The sequence below is a fragment of the Rhinolophus sinicus genome, chromosome 13, assembly GCF_057876585.1.
Source record: "Rhinolophus sinicus isolate RSI-liver-muscle chromosome 13, RSI-T2T, whole genome shotgun sequence".
NCBI classification, from domain to species: domain Eukaryota; kingdom Metazoa; phylum Chordata; class Mammalia; order Chiroptera; family Rhinolophidae; genus Rhinolophus; species Rhinolophus sinicus.
Window position 1 is genome coordinate 2,814,714 of NC_142513.1, and position 24,719 is coordinate 2,839,432.

Genomic DNA, 24,719 nt, shown 5'->3' on the forward strand with positions numbered 1-24,719 from the left:
CGTGGGAACAGGTGGACACGAGTCAGCGATGCCTGTGGCTCAACACGGCCTACGACGGGCACTTAGATGAGAGGCCAGAGCCAGTGCAGCAGCCCAGGAGGAAGGTGAGGACGAAGAGCAGGAGGGAGGGCACGTGGCTCACAGTCCCTGCTCAGTCCTGGCTGCCTCTCCCAAGAAAGGACAGAGTGGCCGCCAGCTACTGCACAAGGAATTCTGGGAACATGAGGACACCTCTGAGGACACGGAAGTCCCCATTCTTACAGCCCCAACCCTCAATCTGTGGACCCCTGCCAGCCTGTGGTGACATTCCCCGTGCCCCCCCAAAACAAGGACAGTGCAGTGCGGCATTCTTGAGGCTGGCTCTGCATACTTTAGAAGATGGTTCGCCACCGAAACAGATAGGCTTCCTGCTTCTTTGGACCTGAAATTCCATTGTTTTAGGAAATAATGGTGGTAACAGTTCGATGTGTTCTGTTTTTCTTCATTGTTGTCTTTTTGTTTTTAAGCTTATTTGACTGAAATTTAAAAGTTGGCAACGCGTGCCCACCTTTCCTGTCTTGGTTGAGCCACTTTTAACAACTAGACCAGGACAAAGTGCTCTGTCCCCTCTCCTCCCTCCACTGCCCTGCAAGGACACTGGTCTCTGCTGAGCAAACCTTCTCCCACCAGCGGAGAGAGCAAGACAGCGAGCGTGCGTGGGGTGGGGTCGGGAGACAGGAGATGAGGGCAGCAGGTTCCCGGGAAGCTCACCAGAAATGCAGAGTCCCAGGCCCCACCCCAGACCTCAGGAATCAGAATTCACATGCCAACGAGATCCGCTGGGGACTCCTGTGCACAGGGGAGTTTGAGAAGCACTGGACCAGACTTGATCCCACACCCCTTCTCTCTAAGTAAGCCACGAGGGCCCTGAGCCGGGGCTCTTGCCCCTGGGTTTTTCGCTCCAGACCTTACTTCCCTGAGAACCGCTCAAAGTTGTTTCTTTGCAACTTCCGTGGCACTTCAAAATTCTTTCAAAACGAAAAGTTTAGAAAACATACAAAAATGTAAAAAGGAAAGTCTAGCCTCCTTCGCTCCCCCACAGCTGCCGCTGTCCTTTGTCTTACTAACATACCTTCCAGTCTTCTGCAAGGCCAGCTTCCTCGCGGCTCATCTCCACACAAGTCGTGGGGAACCTTCCAGAATACACATTCCCCCACAGGCAGGTTTGGACGCCCACGAGGGGCCACGAGAGAATGAATCAGTTCTCATACTACTTTCTTTCTTTGTGTTTTTGTTTGTTTGGTCAGACAGAGCCCAGGAGAGAACAGGGCTGGCTTTCTCCCCGGAGTGAGGACCCTGGCGTGGGGCTGCAGCCCCAAGCAAAAGGCTCATTCACGCGCGGACACGCAGAGGCTTGCTGCAGAGACCCCAGCGAAGGGCTTGCTTTCTGTGAAATGCCTAATTTTTGTTTCCAGCCAGCGTTCAATCTTCCAGTGTCGCCTGGCCTGCCTCAATGGTGGCCTTGTCCACGGGGGCACAAAGCTGCCTTTCCCGGGGAGCCAAGAGGAGGGAAGCTGCAGCTGAGAGGAGGCGTCTCCCTCCGTGACTGGCCCTATTCTTCCCCAGCACATGGGGCCGATCCTGCCAGGGCACGCAGGCCTCTGAACTCCTAAGTGCCTCCCCTGGCAAGTGGAGAGTGTAAATAAATCCTGGGGCAGGAAATGAGAGAGAAGCACAGTCCCCAAACACGGTGCTCAAGTGGTCACATGAACTGGAAACTTCTAAGCAGAATCCTTAAGAGGAAGGGACTTTCCTGTCACTTGGGGCTTTCAAACAGGGGCAAGACTCGAACTGGGCAGGGATGCTAAGGAAGGGGTGGGGGGAAGCCAGTGATGGATGGATGGGAGCATGACAGATAGAGAGAGAGAGAGACACACACACACAGACAGAGAACAATAGGTAGACATGAGAGGTATATAGATAGATACAGACAGATGATAGATCAGATGGATAAAGAAAAATGAAAACGAGAGAGGGAGGAAGGAAAGAAGAGAGAAAGGGAGGGAGGGAGGGAGGAAATAGTACTTCCTAAACAGGAAGGCACAGCTAAATCGCGGATGCCAGGTGGGGACCCTGACTACCAAACGCTGTCTCCTCCCAGGTGTCTATGTATACCTGTCCCCAAGTCCACACACCATCTCCACTCCGCACGTGATAGGCCTCCAGATCAGAACCTGCCCAAAAGTGAACAGAGAACGTTTGCCCAGACTCCTAACCTGCCCGTCTCCATGTCTCCTCATCACTGTCCCGCACGTCCACCTTCTTCCAGGCGCAAAACCAACTGAGCTCCAGTCTCCAGGTCCCTACTGTGGGCAGTGGGGGTGGGGAGGGTGTGCGTGGAGGGCAGTGATTCTGGAGGAGCTGAGAATTGCCCACCAGGAGGCTGGGACCTCTGCCCCGTCCCCTTAGTCGAGGATTATCCCCTCTGCGTTAAGTCCCCTGGCCGAACTCGTGCTCTGTAGGAGAAGGCCCTGGGGCACTCCGCTCAGACCGGAGGTGAGGCCCCGACAGACGTGTGCTCGTAAGTCTCTAACAACCACCTGGCTGACACAGGGGAGCAGATACGTAGCTTCTGCCAATTTCCGTGGTGCAAATACTCCCACTGTGGCCAATCTGAAGCGACTGACATGATGTCCACCAGCTCGAAACATTCCTGAAAATGTAAGCACAGCTCTCGTGTGCCACTAAGAGCTGCTGCAGGCTGTCCCTACTGTCCTCTGTGCAGGGTGAGTTGGAACCACAGCTGAGGGCACAGGCAGAGGTGGTCCAGGGGAATGGGATGCAGGCACCAGAGACGTCTGCTGCAAACAGCACGCTCCCAGCCACCGCAGTCTCTGACTACACGACCTCTTACTCCTGCCTTACCCAGTACAGTTTAATCTTTACACTGCAGCCAGGCCAACCCCCTTCCACGTGTTAGCTCTGAAAACAAACCCCACCTGGGCCTTGGTGCCTCTCCAGAGGTATCACAAATTCCAGAGAGGAAGTTCAGATGGATTTCATTTTGAAGCTCCCCACAGGGGACTGCAAGGAAACTCCTGGCTCAGAACACCTGGGTTGAATGCCCTTTAAAATCGGATCAGCCCTGGTGCCTTCAGATGGCCTCTCGCCAGCACAGCGTAAGCACTAAGGTCTCCCAGTTATTGGCTCTCAGGATAGAAACCTTCACATCCATCACCACAAACCAGGTACACATGGTCACACATCTAATGGGCACATCCTCCAAATTCAACCCAGACCCAGAATCAGCCAGAAAAAAAGCGGAGAAACCTCATTTAAAAGTCAGCACCTGCCCAGCAGCTCTGAACAAAGGACCACAGTGTAACTCAGGGAGGGGAATAGCCCCAAGTAATTCAAATGTACCGCTTACCATTTGTATCCATTAGCTATCACTGTGTAACGAACCAGCCTATAAAGTAGTGGTCTAAAGTAATAACAATTTTATTGCTCACTTGCCGTGGCTCAGAACCTAGGGCAGGGCCCATCTGCTTGACCTGGTGAGGGCTGGGCTCACTAGTGCAGCTGCGTTCAGCTGGATGCCTGGGCAGGGCTGGAAACACCTGGGAATAACCAGCACCCGGCCAGAGATGGCTCTGGTTGTGTGGGCACCTTCCTCCCCATGGAACCAGCACCCGGCTCAGCTCACCAGACATCTCTGACTCCTGCTTATCCCGCAGCTGGAGGGGCAAGAAACACAGCAGGCCTTTCTGTGTGCATAGAGCGATCTTTGAGCAAACAGGAGCATCACCCTCCACAGTCAGGGTGACCTCTCACCAGACTCACCACTGGGTGCCAGGCAGGGGAAGAGTGTTGCTCCCTGGGCCGCACTTTCTACTCTACTCATTGGCATGCATGGGGTGTGCACCTGGAGGTCAGTCACAGTTGGCTTACATTGAGCTGCAGATGCTGGTTCAAGGTCACAGACCTCATCAGAGCCTTACAACAAAGCCAGGCTTAGGAACTGCCACTGCCACATTCTACAGAGGAGGAAACGGAGGCACCATCTGAAGAAGGGACTTGCAGGGGTCAGCCAAGTACAAAAGACAGGGCTGGGGCTCAGCCTGACCGGAGGCCAGCTCCCGGGCGCCCAGGTGCATGGGCTCCAGCCGTGTACACGAGGGAGGCAGCCTTTCTCAAAGATGAGGAGTTACAGCAGTGCAGCGCACACATACTCACAGGCAAACGTGCACACGCACACACATACATGCACGCATGTGCACCACGAGTCGCTCCTCCAATGACTTTTGACAAAAATAAACACAAAAAGCTGTATGAAGGTTATCGCCTGAAAGACGGACGACGAAGTTGACCCTCAAAGAGCTCCTGGTGAGCTTGGGAGGCTGTGCCTCCCCCCATAGCCTCCTCTTCTGCTTAGGAAGGAAGGAGGGCAGCGCATGAAGAGGAAGGAGGAGAACAAAGGGCAGGAGAGGGGAAGTCAGACGTTAAACCCGTTCTGTAAAGGAGGCCCCACCTCACTCCCCAGGCCACCCCTCCTACCACTGACTGACCTGTTCCTGGAACGCTCCCAAGCGACCTCACACCTCCTGCCTTTGCATGACCCATTCCCTCTGCCCAGCACATCTTTCCTTCCCACTTGGGCTGGTTCACTCCAACCACTTTTTGGCTCTTAACTCAAGTGACATTGCCATTGGACACCTTCTCTGAGGCCCCTTCACAGCCCCCGGGGACCTCACCTGGAGTGACTGGGCAGGGCACTCAATTATGGAATAACATGGTCTGAGCCTATCCCCACTAGACTACTGCATGGGGACGGGGGGACATTTCTCTTCTCTGTGGTGTCCCCATGCCTGGCATCACACCTGACCCAATAGGAGAAACCCAGTTTCCTGGATAGGAGGGAGAAAGGAGGAGAGGAAGAACCACACCTGTAGTGAGCTCCGTGCACGCCTATACCCCATCTTTTGTGTCACTTCTTTTCTCCACCAGGTTCCTGTCTCCTTTCAGGGGGAAGACGCCATTTAACACCCCCTCTCCAACTAGTGCTGCCTCCTGGGATGTCACCCCATGAAACATTAACTAGGCTCCAGGTGCTAATGGAAGAAATGACCTCACAGCCTCCTGGCCCAAGAGTTCATTGAACAAGAGACAAACATCAGCTCCACCCAGGGTCAGAAAGAGGAAACAGAAAAATGCAAGACAAGCAATGGGATAGATATTTTCCCATGAGAAAACAGCTGCTGTGTGATCATATCCTCCTGGAATAAACTGTTATTAGTTCATTTAAACACCGCACAGAGACCAATTATGAACAAATTTGTAGGCTTATTTTTAACAACGTTATTACTGATAACTTGAGCTCTGAGACCCTGCCCTTCTCACTGTTCCTTCCTTCCAGGAATTTCCAACAGGGCACAACCATTTCACCTGAAGTCACCAAGCTTTGTTGTTGGTGCTTGGGGGTTCCCTCAATTTTACTTTTCCTTATGGGCCCACGGGAATAGGAATAAGAAGGGCACTGCTGGGTGTCATCACCACATACTCAGGACAAAAGCAACGTGCACTGAGCACCCACCCTGAGGTAGGCCCTGTTCCTGAGCTGAGGACCCAACGGCGGACAACACAAATTCTTAAAGAAAAATCATATTTTCCAGAGAGTGGGAAACAGTTGTAAAAATATTCGAGGAAAGTAATCTCATTAAAATGTCAATAGTGGAGAGAGGAATCCTCCAAGATGGCAGAGTAGATAAACACTGTGCCTGCTTCCTTCTGTGAACACATTAAAATTACAACTAAATTATAGAACAATCGACCTGGAGAACCCTCTGAAGTCTAGCTGAACAGAAGTTTCATAACTAAAGGTATAAAGAGACCACGTTGAGACTGGTAGGAGGGGCAGAGACGCAAAACGTGCTGGCCCCACACCTACGTGTGACAGCTGAGAATCAGGAGGTATATCTCAGCCACAGAGGGTGTCCCTGGAGAAGAGAGGGGCCCCAGCCCCACACCAGGCTCCCTGGCCCAGAGCACTGGTGCCAGGAAGAGGAGCCCCCACACCTGGCTGAGTAAAACAGTGGGGATTCCGACCATCCAGGTGGGATGAAAGACTACAGGACACCCAGACATCCTTTTAAGGGGCCAGCACACAGAGTTAATCGCTTGCAGGTACTCACCCTGGGCTCTGGCAGAGGGACGGTGACTAGGGGAATGTCAGAGGCATGCGGGGGGCAGACTGAGGTATGTGGTTTCAGGGAGAGGGCTGGAGGGCAGTCGCCATTTTCCCTGTGAAGGGTCCTGCTCCTGGGCAGCTGTGTGAGCCTGCCCCCTATAGCCAATCTGAATCTGATTGGAGAGATCTGCTCACTCTGCCCAGCTGACTCACTTGGGCCCCACCCCACACAACTTCCCCAATGCTGGATGCACTTTCTCCAAGAGCAGCCAGCCCCACTCGCACTGCACTTTCTTGGAAAACTACTGGACTCCAAGGGCCCCCGGTGGGTGGCGACTGGCCTCAGTGAGCTCTGAAACTTTTGCTGAGTAGCTCCAGGCTCAGCACTGGCACCAAACCAGAGTCTACTTTAACCTGATTATCGTAACTCTTCCCACTCTAGTGACTCCCTGAGACCTTGCCTCATCCAACTTGTGTACTGCACAAGGCTTTATCAGCAGCTGAACCTTAAAGGAGCCGGCAGGTAGCAGGAGCCTCGGATGTCCTGGCTTTTTGCAGAGCTACTCAAGGCCTGGTACTAGTGGCAGCCATCCTCCATTCAAAGTGTGGCCTCTCCCACACACCCACAGGTACAGCACAGGCAGTGAACAACCGTGGATCATGTTATAGTTCCTCCTAGGTAGTCACCGGCCAGTCACAGGGAGTGGGTGACATAGGCCTGCACAGGAGCCCCTCCCAAGACGTCCCAGAACTAATATAGTGGGAGTTTGGCTTCAGACCACAGCAGAGCACCACCCAATTAACCCCACAAGTGACTCACACAAGGAGTGGTCTCAATAGGCACCAGAGCCTCCTGGGGCAAATCTGACTCAGTGGGGTAAGCAACCTAAATGGCAGCCTATAAGCTTTGGATATGGCCAAACCCCACAGCCAATCATCCTGAGGGCCAATGCCACCCACTGACATGCCAATAGCAATCAAGGCTCAACTATAACAGGAGGACACACACAACCCCCACAATGGACACTCCTGGAGCACCCACAGCAGGTGACCAGACGCCACAGGCACCTACTACAATAAGGCTGGGAGACATAGCAGACTACCTAGTACACAAAAACAAACACAGAGAGGCAGCCAAAATGAGGACACAAAGAAATGCGTCCCAAATGAAAGAACAGGAGAAAACTCTAGAAAACGAACTAAATTAAATGGAGGCAAGCAACCTACCGGAGACAGAGTTCAAAACAGTGGTTATAAGGATGCTCAAGAAACTTAGTGAGAACTTCAACAGAGAGATAGCAAGCATAATAAATGACAGAGAAACCATAAAAAAGAACCAGTCAGACGTGAAGAACACAATAACTGAAATGAAGAATGCACTAGAAGGAATGACCAGCAGACTAGATGAAGCAGAGGATCGAATCAGTGATTTGGAAGACAAGGCAGCAGAAAACACCCAGTAGGAACAGCAAAAAGAGAACAGAATCCCCCCCAAAAATGAGGCCAGTTTGAGAGACCTCTGGGACAACATCAAGAGTTCCAATATTCGCATCACAGAGCTACCAGAAGGAGAAGAGAGAAAACAAGGGGTTGAGAACCTATTTGAAGAAATGACTGAAAACTTTCCTAAGCTGGCGAAGGAAATAGACACATAAGTCCAGGAAGTGCAGAGAGTCCCAAACAAGATGAACCCAAACAGGCCCACACCAAGACACACTATAATTAAAACAGCAAAGGTTAAAGACAAAGAGAGAACTTTAAAAGCAGCAGAGAAAGGCAACTAATAACTTATAAGGGAGCCCCCGTAAGATTGTCAGCTGATTACTCAACAGAAACTTTGCAGGCCAGAAGGGATTGGCATGAAATATTCAATGTGATGAAAAGTAAGGACCTACATCCAAGACTACTCTACCCAGCAAGGCTATCATTTGGAATCAAAGGACAGATAAAGATCTTCCAGACAAGAATAACCTAAAGGAGCTCGTCACCACCAAACCAATATTACAAGGAATGTTAGAGGAACTTCTTTAAGATGGGGGACAAAAAAAATCAAAATTATAAATAATAAAATGGCAATAACTACATATCTGTCAACAATTACTTGCAATGGAAATGGGTTAAATGCTTCAATCAAAAGACATAGGAGGGCTGAATTGATAAGAACCCTTATATATGCTGCCTGCAAGAGACTCACTTCAGATAGAAAGACACACATAGACTGAAAGTAAAAGGATGGAAAAAGTTATTTCATGAAAAAAAAAGCTGGGGTAACAATACTTGTACCAGAAAAAATAGACTTTAAAACAAAGGCTGTAACAGGAGACAAAGAAGGACCCAGTAATCCCACTTCTGGGCATTTACCCGAAGAAACCCAAACACTACTTCAAGGGGACCTGTGCATCCACATGTTCAGTGCAGCAGTGTTTACAATGGCCAAGATGTGGAGGCAGGCTGGGTGTCCGTCAATGGATGCATGGATAAAGAGGAGGTGGTACACGTATACAGTGGAATATTGCTCGGCCAGGGAAGGGAATGGGTCCTTGCCACCTGCAGCTGCATGGATGGACCTAGGGGGTGTTGTGCTGAGTGGAGTGTCAGACAGAGAAAGACAGATGCAATGTGATTTCGCTTATATGTGGACTCTAAAGAACAAAATAAATGGGGGAAAAAAGAAAGAAGGAAAAAAAGAAAGGAAGAAAAATAAATAAAATAAAATGTCAACAATAGTGATCTTAAGGAAAAGACAAGTTCCATCAGATTCCAGGGGAGACAAAGGCAAGAGGACACCACCCAATGCCCCCACCTACAGAGGCTGCCCAGGTCAGCGGTAGCATGAGGCAACACTCTCAGTTTGTTACACGTTGTATGTTATAAAATGTCCCCATCACTCACCCTTTCAACTAAAACCATGAGAGAAAATAATAAAGTATTTCTAAACATTTTGTTATTTTGTATTAAAGGAGAACCAGCTACTTACAAGGATTAGGGGAAAGAAAGAACAACAGTGCAGCGCAGGAGGCTGTCAGACCCACCGTCCATGGGCAGCTCCTTCCTGAGCCCCAGGCCAACCGCAAAGGGCCCGGGGACCACGTGGTCAGCTCAGCAGTCATAGCCTGTGTCCCAGCTGGGGCTGACTCAGCCTTTGACCTTCACCTTTGACTTGTGCCTGTGATACAACCTCACATTCTTGTCACCCCAGCCCAGCTCCCCAGCTAGGAGGATGGGCACCGTGCCTAGTGAGGAGTCCCCGTTGCCCCCCAGCGACCCTATGAACCAGCCCTAGGCCATGTAGGGGGAAGTATGGAAGGTCCTATAGGGATACCCAGCCAGGAGGTTCCCTTCTCTCAGCATCACAGAGGCACCAGGGGAGACGTGTGCCTCTGGGAGCCTCAGTACTGCACAGCATGAGAGCTTCCCACTGTCATCAGCCAAAATGTGCAGAGGCCTCCACTGGCCTTGGGTGGCCGCTTGTCTGTACTGAGGAGGAGACTGACACCAGCTCACGGTTACTGCGATCGTCCTGCGTTCCGGGAATTGTGCTCAGTGCTGCACAGAAACCAACCCACCTCGTCCTCACCAGCACCCAGGCAGGTGCTGCTACATGTAATCCTCCTTGTACAGGAATGAGGCTCAGAGATGCTCAGTGGGTCTGTCAACGTCACAGACCCAGGCACTCTGAGACCGAAGCATCCATGCACCTTCCCAGCTCCCCTCAACACCTTGTCTGTTGGCTTCCCGATGTCAAGGCCCCACCATGTTAGAGGCAACATGAGATTACAATATGCATCTGACTGAGCCCCTTGCCCCAGTCTACGAGGGCCAACAGGTGACTGTGTGGACGGCACTATGGCCCCAGCTCTCCACCCGTCCTGTATCTGCGGGTGACTTGCCTGCTCCTCCCACCAGGGGAAGGAGTGTATTTCCTTCCCCTTGACCTTAAACCAGCCCACGTGCATTCTAATAGAATTAGGCAGAATGGAAGGTCCTAGACCCTCAGAGGTTACGTGTGTTTCCACCACTGTCACGGGACAACATCACTGCGTCCCAGTAGGAAGAGGCACACACGTGGATGAGCCCAGCTGAACCCAGCCTGGATCATCAGCCCTGCCAACCTGCAGACACCCAAGGAGCGGGCGCTTACTACCACAGACCCCGGGGGTCCAGAGGTGGCCATTGCAGCAGCCTGAGACACTGGCTAGAGAATGCACTGGACACAGAACTGAGAGGTCTGGCACCTATTACATATGTACCTTGTCATTCTTTTTGTCAAAATGGCACGTCCCTCACCAGACTGTGAGCTTCCAGGATGGGCAGCAGTCTTTCCATCACCCTCATGCTGTGCTCCCTGAACACAGCAATGCTTCGTGTGTCGGAAGATCAACAAATAATACGTGCAGGTTCGCAGGATCGCCTGCCCACGTTCAGTGGCATCCTTGTCTCACTGAAACCTGCTGTACCACCTGTGACCTTTGCCACGCCTCTGTCTTCTCACCCTTCTCTGTACTGCCTCCCCCACTTTATTAAGACTTGAAGTCGATCTTCTTTTGTATAGAAATAAATTTAATTCCAAAGAAGACCATATAGCAAGCACCATGCTCTGTGGAGAACCAGTATCCCAGGTCATCCATGAGTCTAACAGGAAAACAAAGACGGTGCCAGGCAGACCCAGCAGAGCAGCACCCTGGTGGAGACAGTCCTGATACCAGGGAGTACTTGGGGCTTTGCACAAAAGCCCCTGCTGACAAATGCGCCAAGGTCAGCAGCAACTTGACTCATGTGACTGCAGAAACACAGTCATTACCGAATGAGCATTGCCTGAGACAAGGTTCTCCTGCCAAAGGGAAGTGGAAAGATAACTTTTGGCACATCTTCCGGACTTTATTTAAATCCCCTGAGCTATTGATTACGACAAAGCAAAATTTTGCCTGCACTTGGATACAAACTTCCAAGAAGTAGGGAACCGAAAAATAAAGTGATAACAATGCAACTCATTAGCAAGCGCACTGAGACCAGTGGCAACTTTAACAAAGTGTTACATTTAAAACAGACGCATAACAACGTGTGATGAACACATTTTTAAGTCTTGCAGCCACAGCTCCCACCCTCTACTCGGTTCTTGGCAGATTCATCTGTGGCTGCCAACCAATCAACATCAAGTCTACTTATGTGGTCATGCCCATTAGATGAGGGGCGTTGCCAAGCTACCCACCCAAGTGACTCACTTTAACAAGCAGGAACACTGGCCCTAAAGCATTAAAAACAGGACCTTCAACAACTTGGCCAACGGCTGATTCTCTGCCATCACCTTGACTGACTTTCAATAAATAAATCTTGTTCTAGTGGCCATTCTCGTTAAATGAACTGGGAAATGGAAGAGTATGTCTGTGCCTGTGTGTTTATGTGACTACAAAAATATATGTCTGTGCGATGGATTGCTTGAACAGGGAACGGGATGAAACACGTGTACCTGTCCTATCTAAAAAACAGCCTGCCTTCCAGTAAGATGCAGGAGGAGGCCAGCAGGTCAGCAGGGCAGAGAGCAGGAGGGGAAGAGAAAGTGGGCGGGGCAGACAGTGGGTGGGGCATGGAGTGGGCGGGGCATGGAGTGGGCGGGGCAGACAGGGTGGACAGGCCATCAAACTCACCTGGATTTAAACTCCTCTTTAAGACACCATGGCAGGGTTATTCAGCCTCCCTGGTCCTCTGACCCTCTGACCCTACTGCAAGGGTTTAGAGAAAGATGAAATAAGAAGTGTGATGGCTCCAGAGTGAACAACAAGCACATTTTCACTCCGACCATCAATAACTTACCAGACCATCAGCTCCATGAGGGCCAGTGCCCTTGTCAGCCTTGTTTCCCTAATAAATGTTACTAAATAAAACTTTTGATGGACATAATAGTCAGGCTTGGACCACACATCTTAGTCCAACCTTTAATTTCTTGGTAAAGAAATGTCATGAAGCATAAAAATGCTTCAGCCTTCCTGAGATTCTTCCTACATGAGATTTCAAAGGGCAGCCTGCCGCAGCCCCAGATGTGTTGGGTTGGGGTCACGTGTTTTGTTTGTTTTTAAATTGACGAAGATTGTAGTTGACTGCCAGTGGTCACTCTCCTTTTCCCCTTCCTTTCTGCCTTTCCTTGTTAGGGTAGCCGTGCAGGTCTCAAAACAACCATCCAAACACACAAACATCCTTCTTAGGCCCCTACAGCTGGGAGTGGCCATTGGACACCCTCTGGCCAAAGAGGTGTAAATGCGCGTCACTGGGCGGGGCTCCCAGGAAAGCAAGGTCCTAGCTCAGCAGGTGGACATCCCTTGACCTGTCCCCATCCCTCCTTCCTGCCTAGAAAGTGCACTTGTTGCTGGAGATGCAACAGCCATCTTGTAACCAGGGGCTTGCAAGGAGATAGCAGAGCCTTGACCCGTGGGACACGGAAGCTGGTGCGCTGTCGGCACTTCCGGTGAAAGAGAAACCCCTTTCTTACTTATTATATAGCCAGTGCTATTTAGGTTTTCTATCACGTGAAGCCAAACCAATCCCTAACTGATAAACTTGCCAATATTTAAAAACCACGTTGCACATAAAAATCTGGATTCCCAACATATGTCTTAAAATAGGACAGTATGGCTGCCCCGGGCCCACATCCAAGCACAGGGTAACCGGCTCTCTGCAAGCAGTGCTGCTCCCTGACCCGCCCATTTGCGAGAATCCTGGCCCCTGCAGACACTGCAGTGGGGGCCTGGGTTAAACAATTTTATCGTAGGTGGAATAAATCCCAGCTCTCAAATTCAATAACAATAAGTCTCCAATCCTCTGATATACCTTGTTATAGCCAAGCTTTCTCCTCTTGCTTCTATTCCTGTGACATTTTACATCCACCCTGTAAATGGTGCTCTGGTTGAAGCACTGGTGGGGGCTCAGAGCGTCCCCACCCTCCACACCCACGCCTGCTGCAGCTGGTGCGGCCACACCACAGGCCAGGGTTCAGACGGCTCACCTGAGTCCTTCAAGGAGATGCCCTTCCCAGAAAGAGCTCACTAAGCCATCTCGTAACAGTGAAACAATAAAACAAATACACATTCAAGTCCTATTTCGAGACCACCAATGTGCTATCCCATAATTGCAGGACCAGATTCAATAACTTGGAGAAGGTGGGGGAACCCTAGAGGAATTGCAGTTTGGAGAGGGAGGCAGGGAGGGGGCTGGGGAACAGCATCTGAGGAGGAAGGACCAGGAGCTGGACAGGGAGGGAGGCTGTGGGGGTGAAAATGGCCCCAGAGAAATGGTGGTTATGGGAAAGCACGCGTGAGGTCAGGAGCCAGAGGCTGGGTGGGGAGAGACGGTTAGAGCCACCCTGTCCACAGAGCAGGCTGCTGCTGCTGCCATCCGGGTAGACCAGAATCAGAATCGGACCCGAGTTCTTCCCCCACCCCGCTTCTCATCACCATTCCTGAGCCCAGGCTCTGTGACTGGTGCTGTTGTGTGGCGCAGAGGAGCATGGCACCCCAAGTCCTTACCAGCCCCTGGCTAGGTCGGCACAGCACTTACCCATATTTCAGAGGTGGAGGAAATGACAGGCAATAAGGCTGACCAGCTTGGCCCTCACAGGGAGCCAGTTAGAGGAGGGGCTGAGAGTGAACCCGTGTGCTGTCTTTCTTACACCCCCTGCAGCTCGCGGTGGGGGGTGGGGGTGGGGGGTAGGGCGCCGATGCTCTGGAAGGCGTCTCCCTTTCCAGGCAGAAAGGCCGAGGTGGAACTGCCCCTGCTCAGAGATGTGGCTGAGGCGTGTCCACACTCACCTCCCAGCTGCCCTCTGGCTGTAACTGAACTGCTTGTCCACGGAGGCCCCGTCCAGCTGGCAGGAGGGCCCAACCACCTGGGCAGCCCCATACCTCATCAGCTAGACCCTGTTGTCTGGTGCTTGAACCCATTCGTGCCTTAAATACTGAAGCCTCCTCCATGTGAGGCCTTGCTGGGCTCCCAGCCTAGAGGGCCACAGTCCCCAGAGAATGAAAGCGACCTGAAGCCCAGATAGTGATGAGCACCACAAGCAAATGAGAACAGAGGGACAGGAACAGGGCTGACTGGGGCAGGCACCACTTTACCCTAATAGGGTGGGCAGGAGGGCCTCTGAGGTGACACTGGCCCCAGACCTGAAGAACAAGAAGGCGTCAGCAGGACACAGAGGTCTGGAGCTCAGGAGCCAGACAGGTCAGTGCAGGATGCACTGTTGTCAGTGGAGAGGCTGAGACCATGGCTGAGGGCTGGGCTCAGTGGCCCCCCAGCTGTGGTCACCCGACCAGCACCATCAGCACCACCTGGTAACTTGCTGGAGATGACACTATCAGGGCCACCACATAGATGCTGAATCAGAGCCCCTTGTGTGGGGTGGACAAGCCCAGCAGGGGATTGTGATACACACTTTGGTGGGAGTGAATAATTGACAAAGGCAGCTCTCCAGGGAGATTTTGCCCTCAGGGGACACTCGGCAAAGTCTGATGACATTTTGGTTGTCACCACTAGGGGCTGGGGTGCTACTGTCATCAAGTAGATAGAGAGGAGGGTTGCTGCTAAACACCCTACAATGCAGCGGACAGCTCCACAACAGAGCAGGGTGCGGCCCCTCATCAGTGGTGCTGAGGGAGAGAAACCCTGCCCTAGATCAAGGGTCCCCCACCTGCTTGGGCATCAGAAGCAGAATCTTTAAAAAGGTAAATTGCAAGGCCACACAGAAACATTTAAAAAAGCTATCCCAGGTGTCCCAGGACCCTTGTCGGTCCTCGGGGATCCAGGGACACACTCCAGGGAGAGAGCTGGGAGTGGAGGGAGAAGGCAGCAAAGAGCACTGTGGGAACCCTTGTGTGATGGACACGGAAGAGGAACTGGGGCATGACAGGCAGAAAGTAGGAAAGAACAACTACCAAAAACCAGAGGTCAGGACAGTGAGGGGACAAGACAGAGAGAGGTGGTGGTAGGGGATTGGACGAGAAGGAGCTCACAGACTGCCTTCTCCCTGGGGGACGGAAACCAGGCAGGCCCCAGGCATGGAGGGGCAGGCACCCTTCCCACAGCCTGGGAACAAATGCGGGGAGAGGACGCATAACTCCTGGTGAGTAGGAGCGCCTCAGAAGGAGGAAAAGTGGTGGGGATGCTGCTTTACCTTTGAAAATGTTAATTTGGAGAACACCTAAACTGGGGGTCTCCTGCTTGTGGGAATAAAGACTTACAGAGGGAAACGTATACAGATTCAGAGGGAGTTATTAATGGAACAATGACGTAGAGAAAGTGCATGGGTTGGCCTTCGTGGGAAATCCTTCACCCCTGCCACCCAGGCTATGGCCACAGATGTGGCCACTGAGAGATTTAGTGCACGGATAAGATCACAGAAAGATGCTCCAGGTCACCAACAATCCAGGAGCCACAAATTAACACAACAAGACACCATTCGTCACCATGCAAGAGAAAATCTGACTGATGCTCTCAGGTGTTGGCAAGGCTTTGAAGAAAGGGCATTCTCAAAGAGTCTGGAAGGAATATCAATTGGTGTATTTTTTTCCAGGAGGGTACAATATCATAGAAATAAAAAATATGGGTCCCCTGTGACCCAGACATCCCACTAGCTGGGACATGCCCTAGAGGAAATGCACAGGCCAGCAGCGCCATGTTGCCTGTTCTGGGTATAACTGAAAACAACACAAACATCTAATAGCTGAACTGTGAAAATACAGTCCTTGGACTCCTCCGTGGCTACTAAAGGAGGGAGATGGCACTACAGCGGTGGTAAGACCTCCGACACCCAGTGTTGAGTAGAAACACCAGGAGAGCCTTCTGTGCCGTGTACTAGCACTTGTGTTTCATTAAATGAAGGTCTCTTCCCAAGAACATGTAGATATAAACATGTAGGAAAACGTACAGTGGATGCAGAGATAAGCGCTGGAGAGGGAAAGGGGTGTCACCGTTCACCAGCCCATAAAGTTCTGAGGTTTTACTAAGAGAATATTGATGCATTAAGAATTAATTTAGGGGGTAAGGTAAATGCCACCTTGAGCTGTTTTATAAAAGTATAGAATCTAGATGGAAGGTGGCAACTCTTGCAGTTGACTTTGTGCCGGGTTGTGTCACAGCTGGCGCACTGGCTTCAGTTTTCAGGAGTTGCTCTTTCGAGCAGCAGGTGGACAAGTAAAGAGAGCCCAAAGGGAGAGCAAGATGAAAGACTGGTGAAAAAGGACTCAGGTTGGTGGGCTAAGTGATCTAAAACACCAGACTCTCTGAAAGCCCCAGGAACACGCATTGTGAGAAGACGCCACCAGGATTGAGGGGTGGCAGAGCCTTAAGAGCCATTTGAAAAGGAATTTGTAAATAGATCCACCCAAAGAGAAGCATGCCCTGCCTCAGAAAGAAGTGAGTTGCCCAACAAAAGAGGTATGCAAGCACATGCCGAGCCAGCCAGGCAAAACAGTTGTAGAAAATATTCACTCCCCTAGTTCACCCTTCCTGCTTCAAGCTCCCGGGTCGCTTCCAACGTGAAGATTCTGACACTCTTTCTGCCAGAACTCCTCTGCTTAACAAGATCCATAAACGCTTCACTGCTGGATGCTTTTCAGTAAGGTCCTCTCACTCACAGAATCATACGTACTGTCCACTTTTCACCTCAGATATCTGCTCTCTGGGTCCCATTTTGACCATTAGAGCGAGAGACGAACTCGGGTGTCCGTTTTCTCAGGCATCACTTAATCACAGCATCCAAGCCCTCCCACTTCTCTCCCTGGTGGAACCAGCACCAGGCACCTGCCAAGCCCTCTGTTCCCACCCACGGAGGCAGAAACTCACAGACAGCCAAAAAGCTAAATCCTCCATCATTTCCGTTTCAAGTTTGCTTCTTTTTACTGCCAGGGAGACAAAAGGAGCTGGGAAGGATTCTCTCGTGACGAGCCACTCAACTTCCATAATTGGAACAATCATGGACGTGCATCTCCAGCGCGGAGAAAAACCAACCCAACATGGAGTGCTGAGGGCTTACTCCTCGATTTCTAATACAAGGATTAATTAAAGCCTTCAGGGTCTGCTTATGGCAGCCTCTGCTTGAAACTCCAAGGAAATGAACTTGCCCTCCCAGATACAGGAAAGCCAGGGGTTTCCGCAGGCTGATACCTTAGTTTGACCGGATGATACATTGCCAACAGTCCTAACAAAGAAATCTTACAAGTCTTGCATGGGCTTATTGTTTAAAATTTCAACGTGGGCCCACAGAGCTGCCGTTCACGGGTCTTTCTTTGCAGTTAGGAAAGCCCCTCTGTGTGCCAGCGAAGCAGGGAGACCCGCCCCACAAGGCCATGTCCACCGAGTCCCCACTGGGGGTCCATGCATTTACAGAGACTACATCTTCAAAGGAAGGTGAGGGCAACGATTGTCCAAACAGACTCAGGGCTGGTGCTTCCCTGAGATCGGACACTGAGCCCTGAGGTTGATACCAACACACCAGCTTGGGTTCCCTTTTTTGACCCCTGCATTTCAGAAGCACAGACTTCTCCCTGTGAAGTGAAAATTGCCTTTGGTGGAGAAAGGTTTTAATGATCACTTCGCTTCCTGCGTCTCCATGGTGACAGTGCGTGCACAGCCCACCCCCCTCCTGCTTTATTAGGCCTTTCTTCCTCTCTGGAAAGTAATCAATCAAGACACATTGACGCCTTTGTGACCGGATTTATCACCTAAACAATGGACGCTACCGCGGGAGTGGAGAAGTAGACGACGTCTACACAATTTAATGAAACCGGGCTCCGACCTGCACACGCCCTTCATGGCCAGGCTGGCAGCTTGGGGAGCACACCTGTCCGGGGAGGCGGGCGGTGCGCCCAGGTGCGGCAGGCCCCGCCCGAGTTGGGCGCCCAGAGGAAGCCCCTCTGCTCCGTGGCCCCAGGAGCGCTGCCCTGCTCACCGGGCCACCTGAACTAAGCACCCGGGAGGGAGGGAGAGCTCCAAGCCAGCCCTGGCGGAGGCGGCCACAGGTCTGACTCTCTTCCCCGAGCTGGTCGGCACCCAAGGAAGAGAAGCCCCCGGCAGGGACCGCATCGCCCACCAGCCGACAAGGAAATCGGTTCCTATCCGGACAAAGGGCTCCTCGGCGCCCCAGCAACATTACTGGGCATGTGAACCGCGAAGCCGGAGCACCGGTCCGGCGGAGGCTCCCCAAATGCAGGTGGAGACGCTGAGCGGCGCCTGGGATGTGCGCCTGGCACGGTCTGCCCCCGGCCTCCCCCACCCGCCCAGCTGCCCCCGCCCGGCCCTGTTACCTGGGTTCTCCCCGGCATCCGCGGAGGAGGTGGCCGAGGACTCGGTGAGGACGCTGGGGTCACTCTGCGAGCGGCCCCGCGACACAAGGCATCCGCTACCGTCCTCGGACGCGGCCATGGGCCCGGCCGGCGCAGCGGCAAGTTGAGGGAGCCGCTTGGAATCAGAGCATCGGAGGCGGCCAAGGTCACTGGCGAGGGGGCTGGAGGGGGCGTCTTTTTAAAAAGGAAAATCAAAACGGCCCGGGAAAGGGAAGGAGCCGGCGGACGACGCCGGGCGCTTCAGGGCGCTGAGACAATAGCCTCGAGGCTGCAGCCAGGCGCGCGGCCTCGCTGTTATTTATTCGTATTTATTCCCATTCTTCAGTCTATATTCCAGGAAAAAAAGTTGAACCAGAAAATAAAAACTTTTGCTTGTCAGTGTTTACTGCGTGCTTTGGGGCAGGGGGTGATGTCCATGAATTTCTAGGAGTGCTCCCTCCCCCCACCCCACCCCCCACCCCCCCGGAAAAAAAGGGAAAAAGAAGAATCTTTGCTCTTGCAATTGCTTTAATCTGAAAGCTGTTCTTGGAGCATCTGTTGGAAAACATTAGGATTCTCCCATCATGCCACGCGAGAGGAGCATGACGTCACGAGAGAGGGGAGTGAGAATGAGCGCGTGGTGATGGGGAGGGGTCTCAAATACCTGGACTCAGGCGGCAGCAGCTCTGGGGAGGTGGGGGCTGCATCCTGAGTTGTGGACCTCCCACCCCCACCACAGCAGAGCTCTAGAACCGAGAATGCTGCCTCGTCCCTCTCCCCAGCAGGAGGGGAGGAGACCCTGTGGGTGCCTCCCTTGGAGGCAGGGCCAATTTCCCCAGCAGCTCAGGCAGCTGGTTTCCTGGGCCCGTCCTCTCTTGGATATGGAGGCCAGTGGGTCCCGCTACCCAGGCTCCACCACGAGGGGGGGCACTCCCGGCTTTCTCCCTTCCCACAGCCCACCTCTCCTTCCTCCAGGCCCTCCACCCCTGGCCTGGGAAGACAGAGGCAGGAGGGGTAGCTGGTGCCTACCTGGGAGGCTTCCCCACCTGCCCTTGAAGTTGATGGGGCCAGGCAAGGGAGGTGATAGCCCTAGGGCTGCCACTTACAAAGGTGTCCTCCCAGGTGCTAAACAGCAGTTCTCATAATTCTAGGTGGGAGTGTGGGAGAAGTGCAGACAACCCCCACCCCTCCAGCTCAGGCGGCAGCTGTGTGCAGATGTGGTGGAGAAGCTCCAATGGGCACCATCCTGTTTCAGCCCCTTAAACAACCCCGGGGGATGGGCGCCCCTGAGTCCTCACTGCAGATGATGAAACTCAGGCTCAGAGAAGGAGCTTGAGAGGGTCCCACAATGGGTGACAGCAGAGCAGGGACTACTGGGACCTTTCTGGGGTGGCTCTTCCATATCTGGCCAGCCCCTAAGCAGGGAGCACCCTGGCAGTGTTGGATGAAACCCCAGTGAACAGCCAACAGAATCAAGATGTGGGGAAATAACATGGATGATGGCCCACACAGAGCTTTGGGCTCTGTGCAGTAGTCACCTCCAAAGAAAGCATTCATTCATTGGAAATACGCAGAAAGCCGAGTGCAAGCTGGGTGCCAACCCAGGCATTAGGGATCCAACAGTGAACAAATGCAGAAATATCCCCCAGTGGGACTTCCAGGAGGGAGCCAAAAATGGTCACCAATAAACCAACAGATGCCCCCCAAAACAGTTCACTACAGTTGGCAATTAATACCCTGGACCAAAGAGGAAACTAACAGGACATTTTACTAGACACTTTTTATCCCCATAAAACTGCTGGATGGGGACGCACCCCGCTCTGAGCTGAGTGCTTCACTCAGGGTAGCATTTCTTCCTCACGAGGCCCTAGGAGGTGCGAACTACTGTCATCTCCACCTTGGAGATGGGGGCAACTCAGACCGGTGAGTGCACCTGCCCAGGTCACAAGCCAGGAGGGGGCAGAGCTGGGATATGGCCCCGGCCCCAGGAGTCTCCAAGTGGGTCCGTGGGCAGGTTTCAGAACCACCCCCCAACCATCAGCTCCTCCCACATCTCTGCACTTAAATGCATTTTCAAGGAAACCATCACGACAGTGACAGCCACACAGCCCCCCTGTCATGGAAGAGAAGGACCATGGTGCTGACTGGGTCCCAACCACCCGAGTCCACCAAGCGCTTCCATTTTGGAGAAAAGGGCGATGAACCAGGGTGGGAGGTGAGTTCTGCCACCCAGGCACCAAACGGAGAAGTGTTCCTTCCTGCTACCAGGACAAAGAACAGAGGGAATCTCCACGAAGCCCATGTTCCTCATGGCCCCATCTAATCCGACGGCTGATCCCTTCAGATGGTCCACACCGCAGGGCCCATTCACCCGCTTCCCCAGAACTGCACAGATGGGGCTTAGAAGCACAGAAAGGGCAAGGCAGCATTTGCTCCAGAGCTTGTGGGCAGTGAGGAGGCAGACGAGAAGGGTGACAACCGAGCTTATTTCTTACAATACACACTTTAGCAAAGCACCGCGATCTGGTGGCACTAGGTAGGGATGGGGCTGGTCATTATAATTTTCACTGGCTTTGAAATATTCTGTAATATAGTTCTAAGGTTAAAAAAAAATGAGTGACCCCACGTATACTCATCAATAGCGAACCAAGTTTCCTGGTGAATTTGGCCTTCCAAGTCATTCACCCCCAGGCCAGGGCCACTGCAGGGCTGGGAAGGTCTGGCCCACAAGGTGTGCCGAGGGCAGCTGTCTGCAGGGGGTCCCAGCCTTGAGGGTCCTCAACAGGTCTTTGTGAATGTCACCAACTGTCCCTTCTCAACAGGATCCCTGACAAAGGTGGGTTTGATCAGCAAGCACACTCTGGAAACCCTATAGGAACCTGCAGGCTTCCTAATGGCCCCCCAAATAGAAACAACTCAAATGTCCACCGACCGATGAATAAATAAAATGTGGTCTATCCATCCATCCGGTGCAACATTATTGAGCCCTAAAAGGAAAAAAATCCTGAAACCTGCTACAACGTGGATGCACCAAGTGAAAGGAGTCAGTCACAAGAGACCACGTATTGCAAGGTTCCAGTTTGGTGAAATGCCCACAGAGCCAGAGGGCAGGTCAGTGGTTGCCTGAGGGTGGGGAGTTGGGTGGGGGGAATGGGGAGTTACTGTTGATGAGTAGGGTCTGCCTTGGGGGAGTGACAGAAATGTTCTAAATGTTGTAAAATTAGATTACAGTGATGGTTTCACAACTCTGTAAATACACTAAAAACTATTGAATTTTATACTTTAAACAGGTGAGCTCTATGGTATGTAAATTTTTGCAATAAAGCTGTTTAGAAAAACAAAACAAGGTACACAAGGCATGTAGGCTGAGCACCGCATGTGAAGGATGGTTTCCCGCCCCTCTCCATCACCTCTGCCCAGAAATATCACGCTTAACACCTCTCCTGTCCCGCCCAGGGCTCCCAATCAGAGGCCCTCCCAGGAGTCATCCTTCTGGTCCTTGGTCAGAAAGCCCACAGCCACGTCCTGAATCCAGGCAGCACCAGTAAACCCCAACGTAGCTGCCTCAAAGAACTGCAAAGAGCCAGACAAGGTCCCATCCTGCGTGACAGAGGTCATCACCTCCCGCCCCTTAGTCCACAGGCTATGAGGGTTTTTTTCTCCTCATCCATCAATAGAAACAGAATTCAACCACCAAATTCCATTGCTTAAAAAGAACTACTCAGACCGTCGTCTCTGTCCAAGCTCTAAGGGAATCAACTGAGTGGGACAAGTGGGCAAAACCCTAGTGTGGGAATTCCAGGTCAAAAGAAAGAAAGGACGAAGACAAAGCAGCTCCCTACAGAGCCCGGTGATAAGGAGGGGAGCCGCGCCCTCTGCTGGTCACAGGAGAAACTGCGCCCAATGCGGTCACCTGCCTGTCTGCTTCCTGCCTTAGTGTCCTGCAGGGTCTGGAGCTACATAGCAGCTACACTGGGACCTTGCCCCGACGCGCGTAAGTTTGGAATGTCAACAAGTGAGGACAGACACCTTGGGACTGCCTCCCTCCAGATCTCCTGGGAAGGGAGCAAACATCTTATGGCTTAAGCCTCTGTTGGCTGGGTTTTCATTTACTTAACATGTAGATCTTACTACGCGTCAGACATCGTTGTAAGAACTGTATCATTATTAACGTGGCTAATGCTAAACATAACCAAATAAGGCAGGTGCTATTATATTCTTAAGTGGCACAGCCAGGGACCTCATGCTTTTCTGGATCCCCTGAAAGTCACTCACTCAGTGACGACAGGGGAGGAGGAGGCGGCAGTGGGGCAGGTTGGCACGATGACAGCAGGTTTGCAGCCACACGACTTCCCAGGGGCCGTCCATGTATTGATTAACAATCCTGGGAAGCTGGACTCATTATCCTCTTTTTAGGAAGAATGACGTTGAGGCTCCGAGAAAGTATGTGACTCGCGAGCTCCCACACCTAACAGTCCTTCCTCACTGAAGGGAAGGGCCGCTACATTCTTGCCATTCTGCCTGCCAGCCCCTCGCTGGGGCCTCCCTGCGCCCAAAATCTCTGTCTGCAGCTCCAGCTGACCTACAGTGTACGAAGACGAAGCCGTGGGCTGGAACAGACACCTACTGAACCCTGACTCTCCCTGGGCCTGTCCTGCGTGCTGTGGGGAACAGCTGGCTGCCTCTGCCAGGACAGAAAACGCCCTGTTCTGGGGACCCAGGACAGACATCGCTTGTCATCTAGTCTACAGAAGCCCAAGTACACAGAAAGGTATGAACAAGGCAGCTACAAGTAAAGGGGAAACAACGTAACGTCGCTGGACTCTAAATGGCTGACCAATAGACTTTCCACACTAGGGGATATCACACAGTGACTTTTTAAGTGAAATAAATCTATGTATCCGAACACCATTGGAACTCTACTACTTCCTGGGTGAGTGGCTGCATCGCAGCATGACGTGACGATACCCAAATCACTCATACAGACATACCCACGTACATACTCCTTCCCCAGGCCCGTGTTCCTAGGAAAGTGTTCAGATGGGATCTGGGCAGCTCTGTCCTTGACTGATGGAGTGGGTGTCCCAGGAGAAGGGACAAGGGCTGGAGATCGACAGTAGGGGGTCCTCCAAGTTCCCACCAGCAATGCTCTCGTTTTTGCCAGGAGCAGGAGATCGTGAAACACTTACATGATTAGAATGTTAAAACTAAACAAAAAGGCAAACCGCACCCCGACAATTATGCTCGTAGCCCGACCGCCAGGCCATTTCACTCTTTCACTTTTAGAAGATAATTCATGGTTGAATATGGTTTTTGTCACCCAAACACTTTCTCCAATTCCAGGTGTACATTTTAATATGTTTATTAGATTTATATTCTAAAGAGGCTTTTTTTCCCATGGGAGACTACAGAGCGGGGCTCATTGACTCACCAGAGAGCCTGGATTTATGTCACCGACACCCCATCGCAGACACAGCAGGCTACGTATTTTACAGCGTAACAGTTCAAACACAGCACCGCGCCTGATCTATAAATTACAGAAAATCCATAACGCTAGGTTTATAGGTAGTACTTTAAAAATACATCATAAGTCCCAGGGCCGGAGCGATAATTCCATGGTCCCACTTGCACAAACCTATAAATAATGACGGATGCGCCTGTATTTTCACAGAGGCTGTGATCCCTTTCAGGGCCCAGCACTCATTAAATCTACTGTGCACTTTAAAGCTGGTGCGTCCACTGGGGTTTCGGATTTGGGAGCAGCAGTGATTTAGGCAATCCGATTCTGGCGCCTACACCAGTCCCCACTCTGTCTGGTCTAACCGTGCCAGGGGTGTCCACCACCTGCGGGGGATAACATTCAAGCCCGTGTCTAGCAGAGGCCACTTCAGTCCAGCGACTTGGGGTGCACCAGAGATTGCTCCTGGCATTTCTCGCTGCAGTGTTTGGGATTGCTGACCCTCCTGCTTCTCTTCAAGGGCCACCTGGGTGATGTATGTGTCCACCCATGCTGTAATATAAATCAGAGCCCCAGGGTTTTAGAGAAATGGGCCCCAGGGTGCTGTGAAGAGGGAGCGGAGGTGCAGAAATCCAGGGTGGGGTTGGTGCCGGAACCCACCGCAAAGATGAGAAGCTGATCCTTCATCCTTCGGGCATAGGTCTGAGGACCACAAGGATCCAGCAGACCACACCTGGGGGCCCCCAGGCTTGATCCAAGAGAAACGTCCTAGAGAACATGAGGCCCT

At 52.1% G+C, this 24,719-nt stretch overlaps 1 protein-coding gene across 2 annotated transcripts in view; it reads right to left on the reverse strand.

Annotated features, from left to right (window-relative positions):
• PHACTR3 (phosphatase and actin regulator 3) overlaps positions 1 to 24,719 on the reverse strand; it is a 158,470-nt gene that overhangs the window by 124,117 nt on the left and 9,634 nt on the right. Inside the window, exon 1 of one of the 2 annotated variants that reach the window (XM_074318349.2) lies at positions 18,457 to 19,053. The exons of the other annotated variant lie outside the window; for it this stretch is intronic. Within the exon in view, the coding sequence (XP_074174450.1) occupies positions 18,457 to 18,574 (118 nt within the window). The 5' untranslated portion in view covers positions 18,575 to 19,053. Of the gene's footprint in view, positions 1 to 18,456; positions 19,054 to 24,719 lie in introns of those variants that run through there. 2 annotated transcript variants of the gene reach the window in all.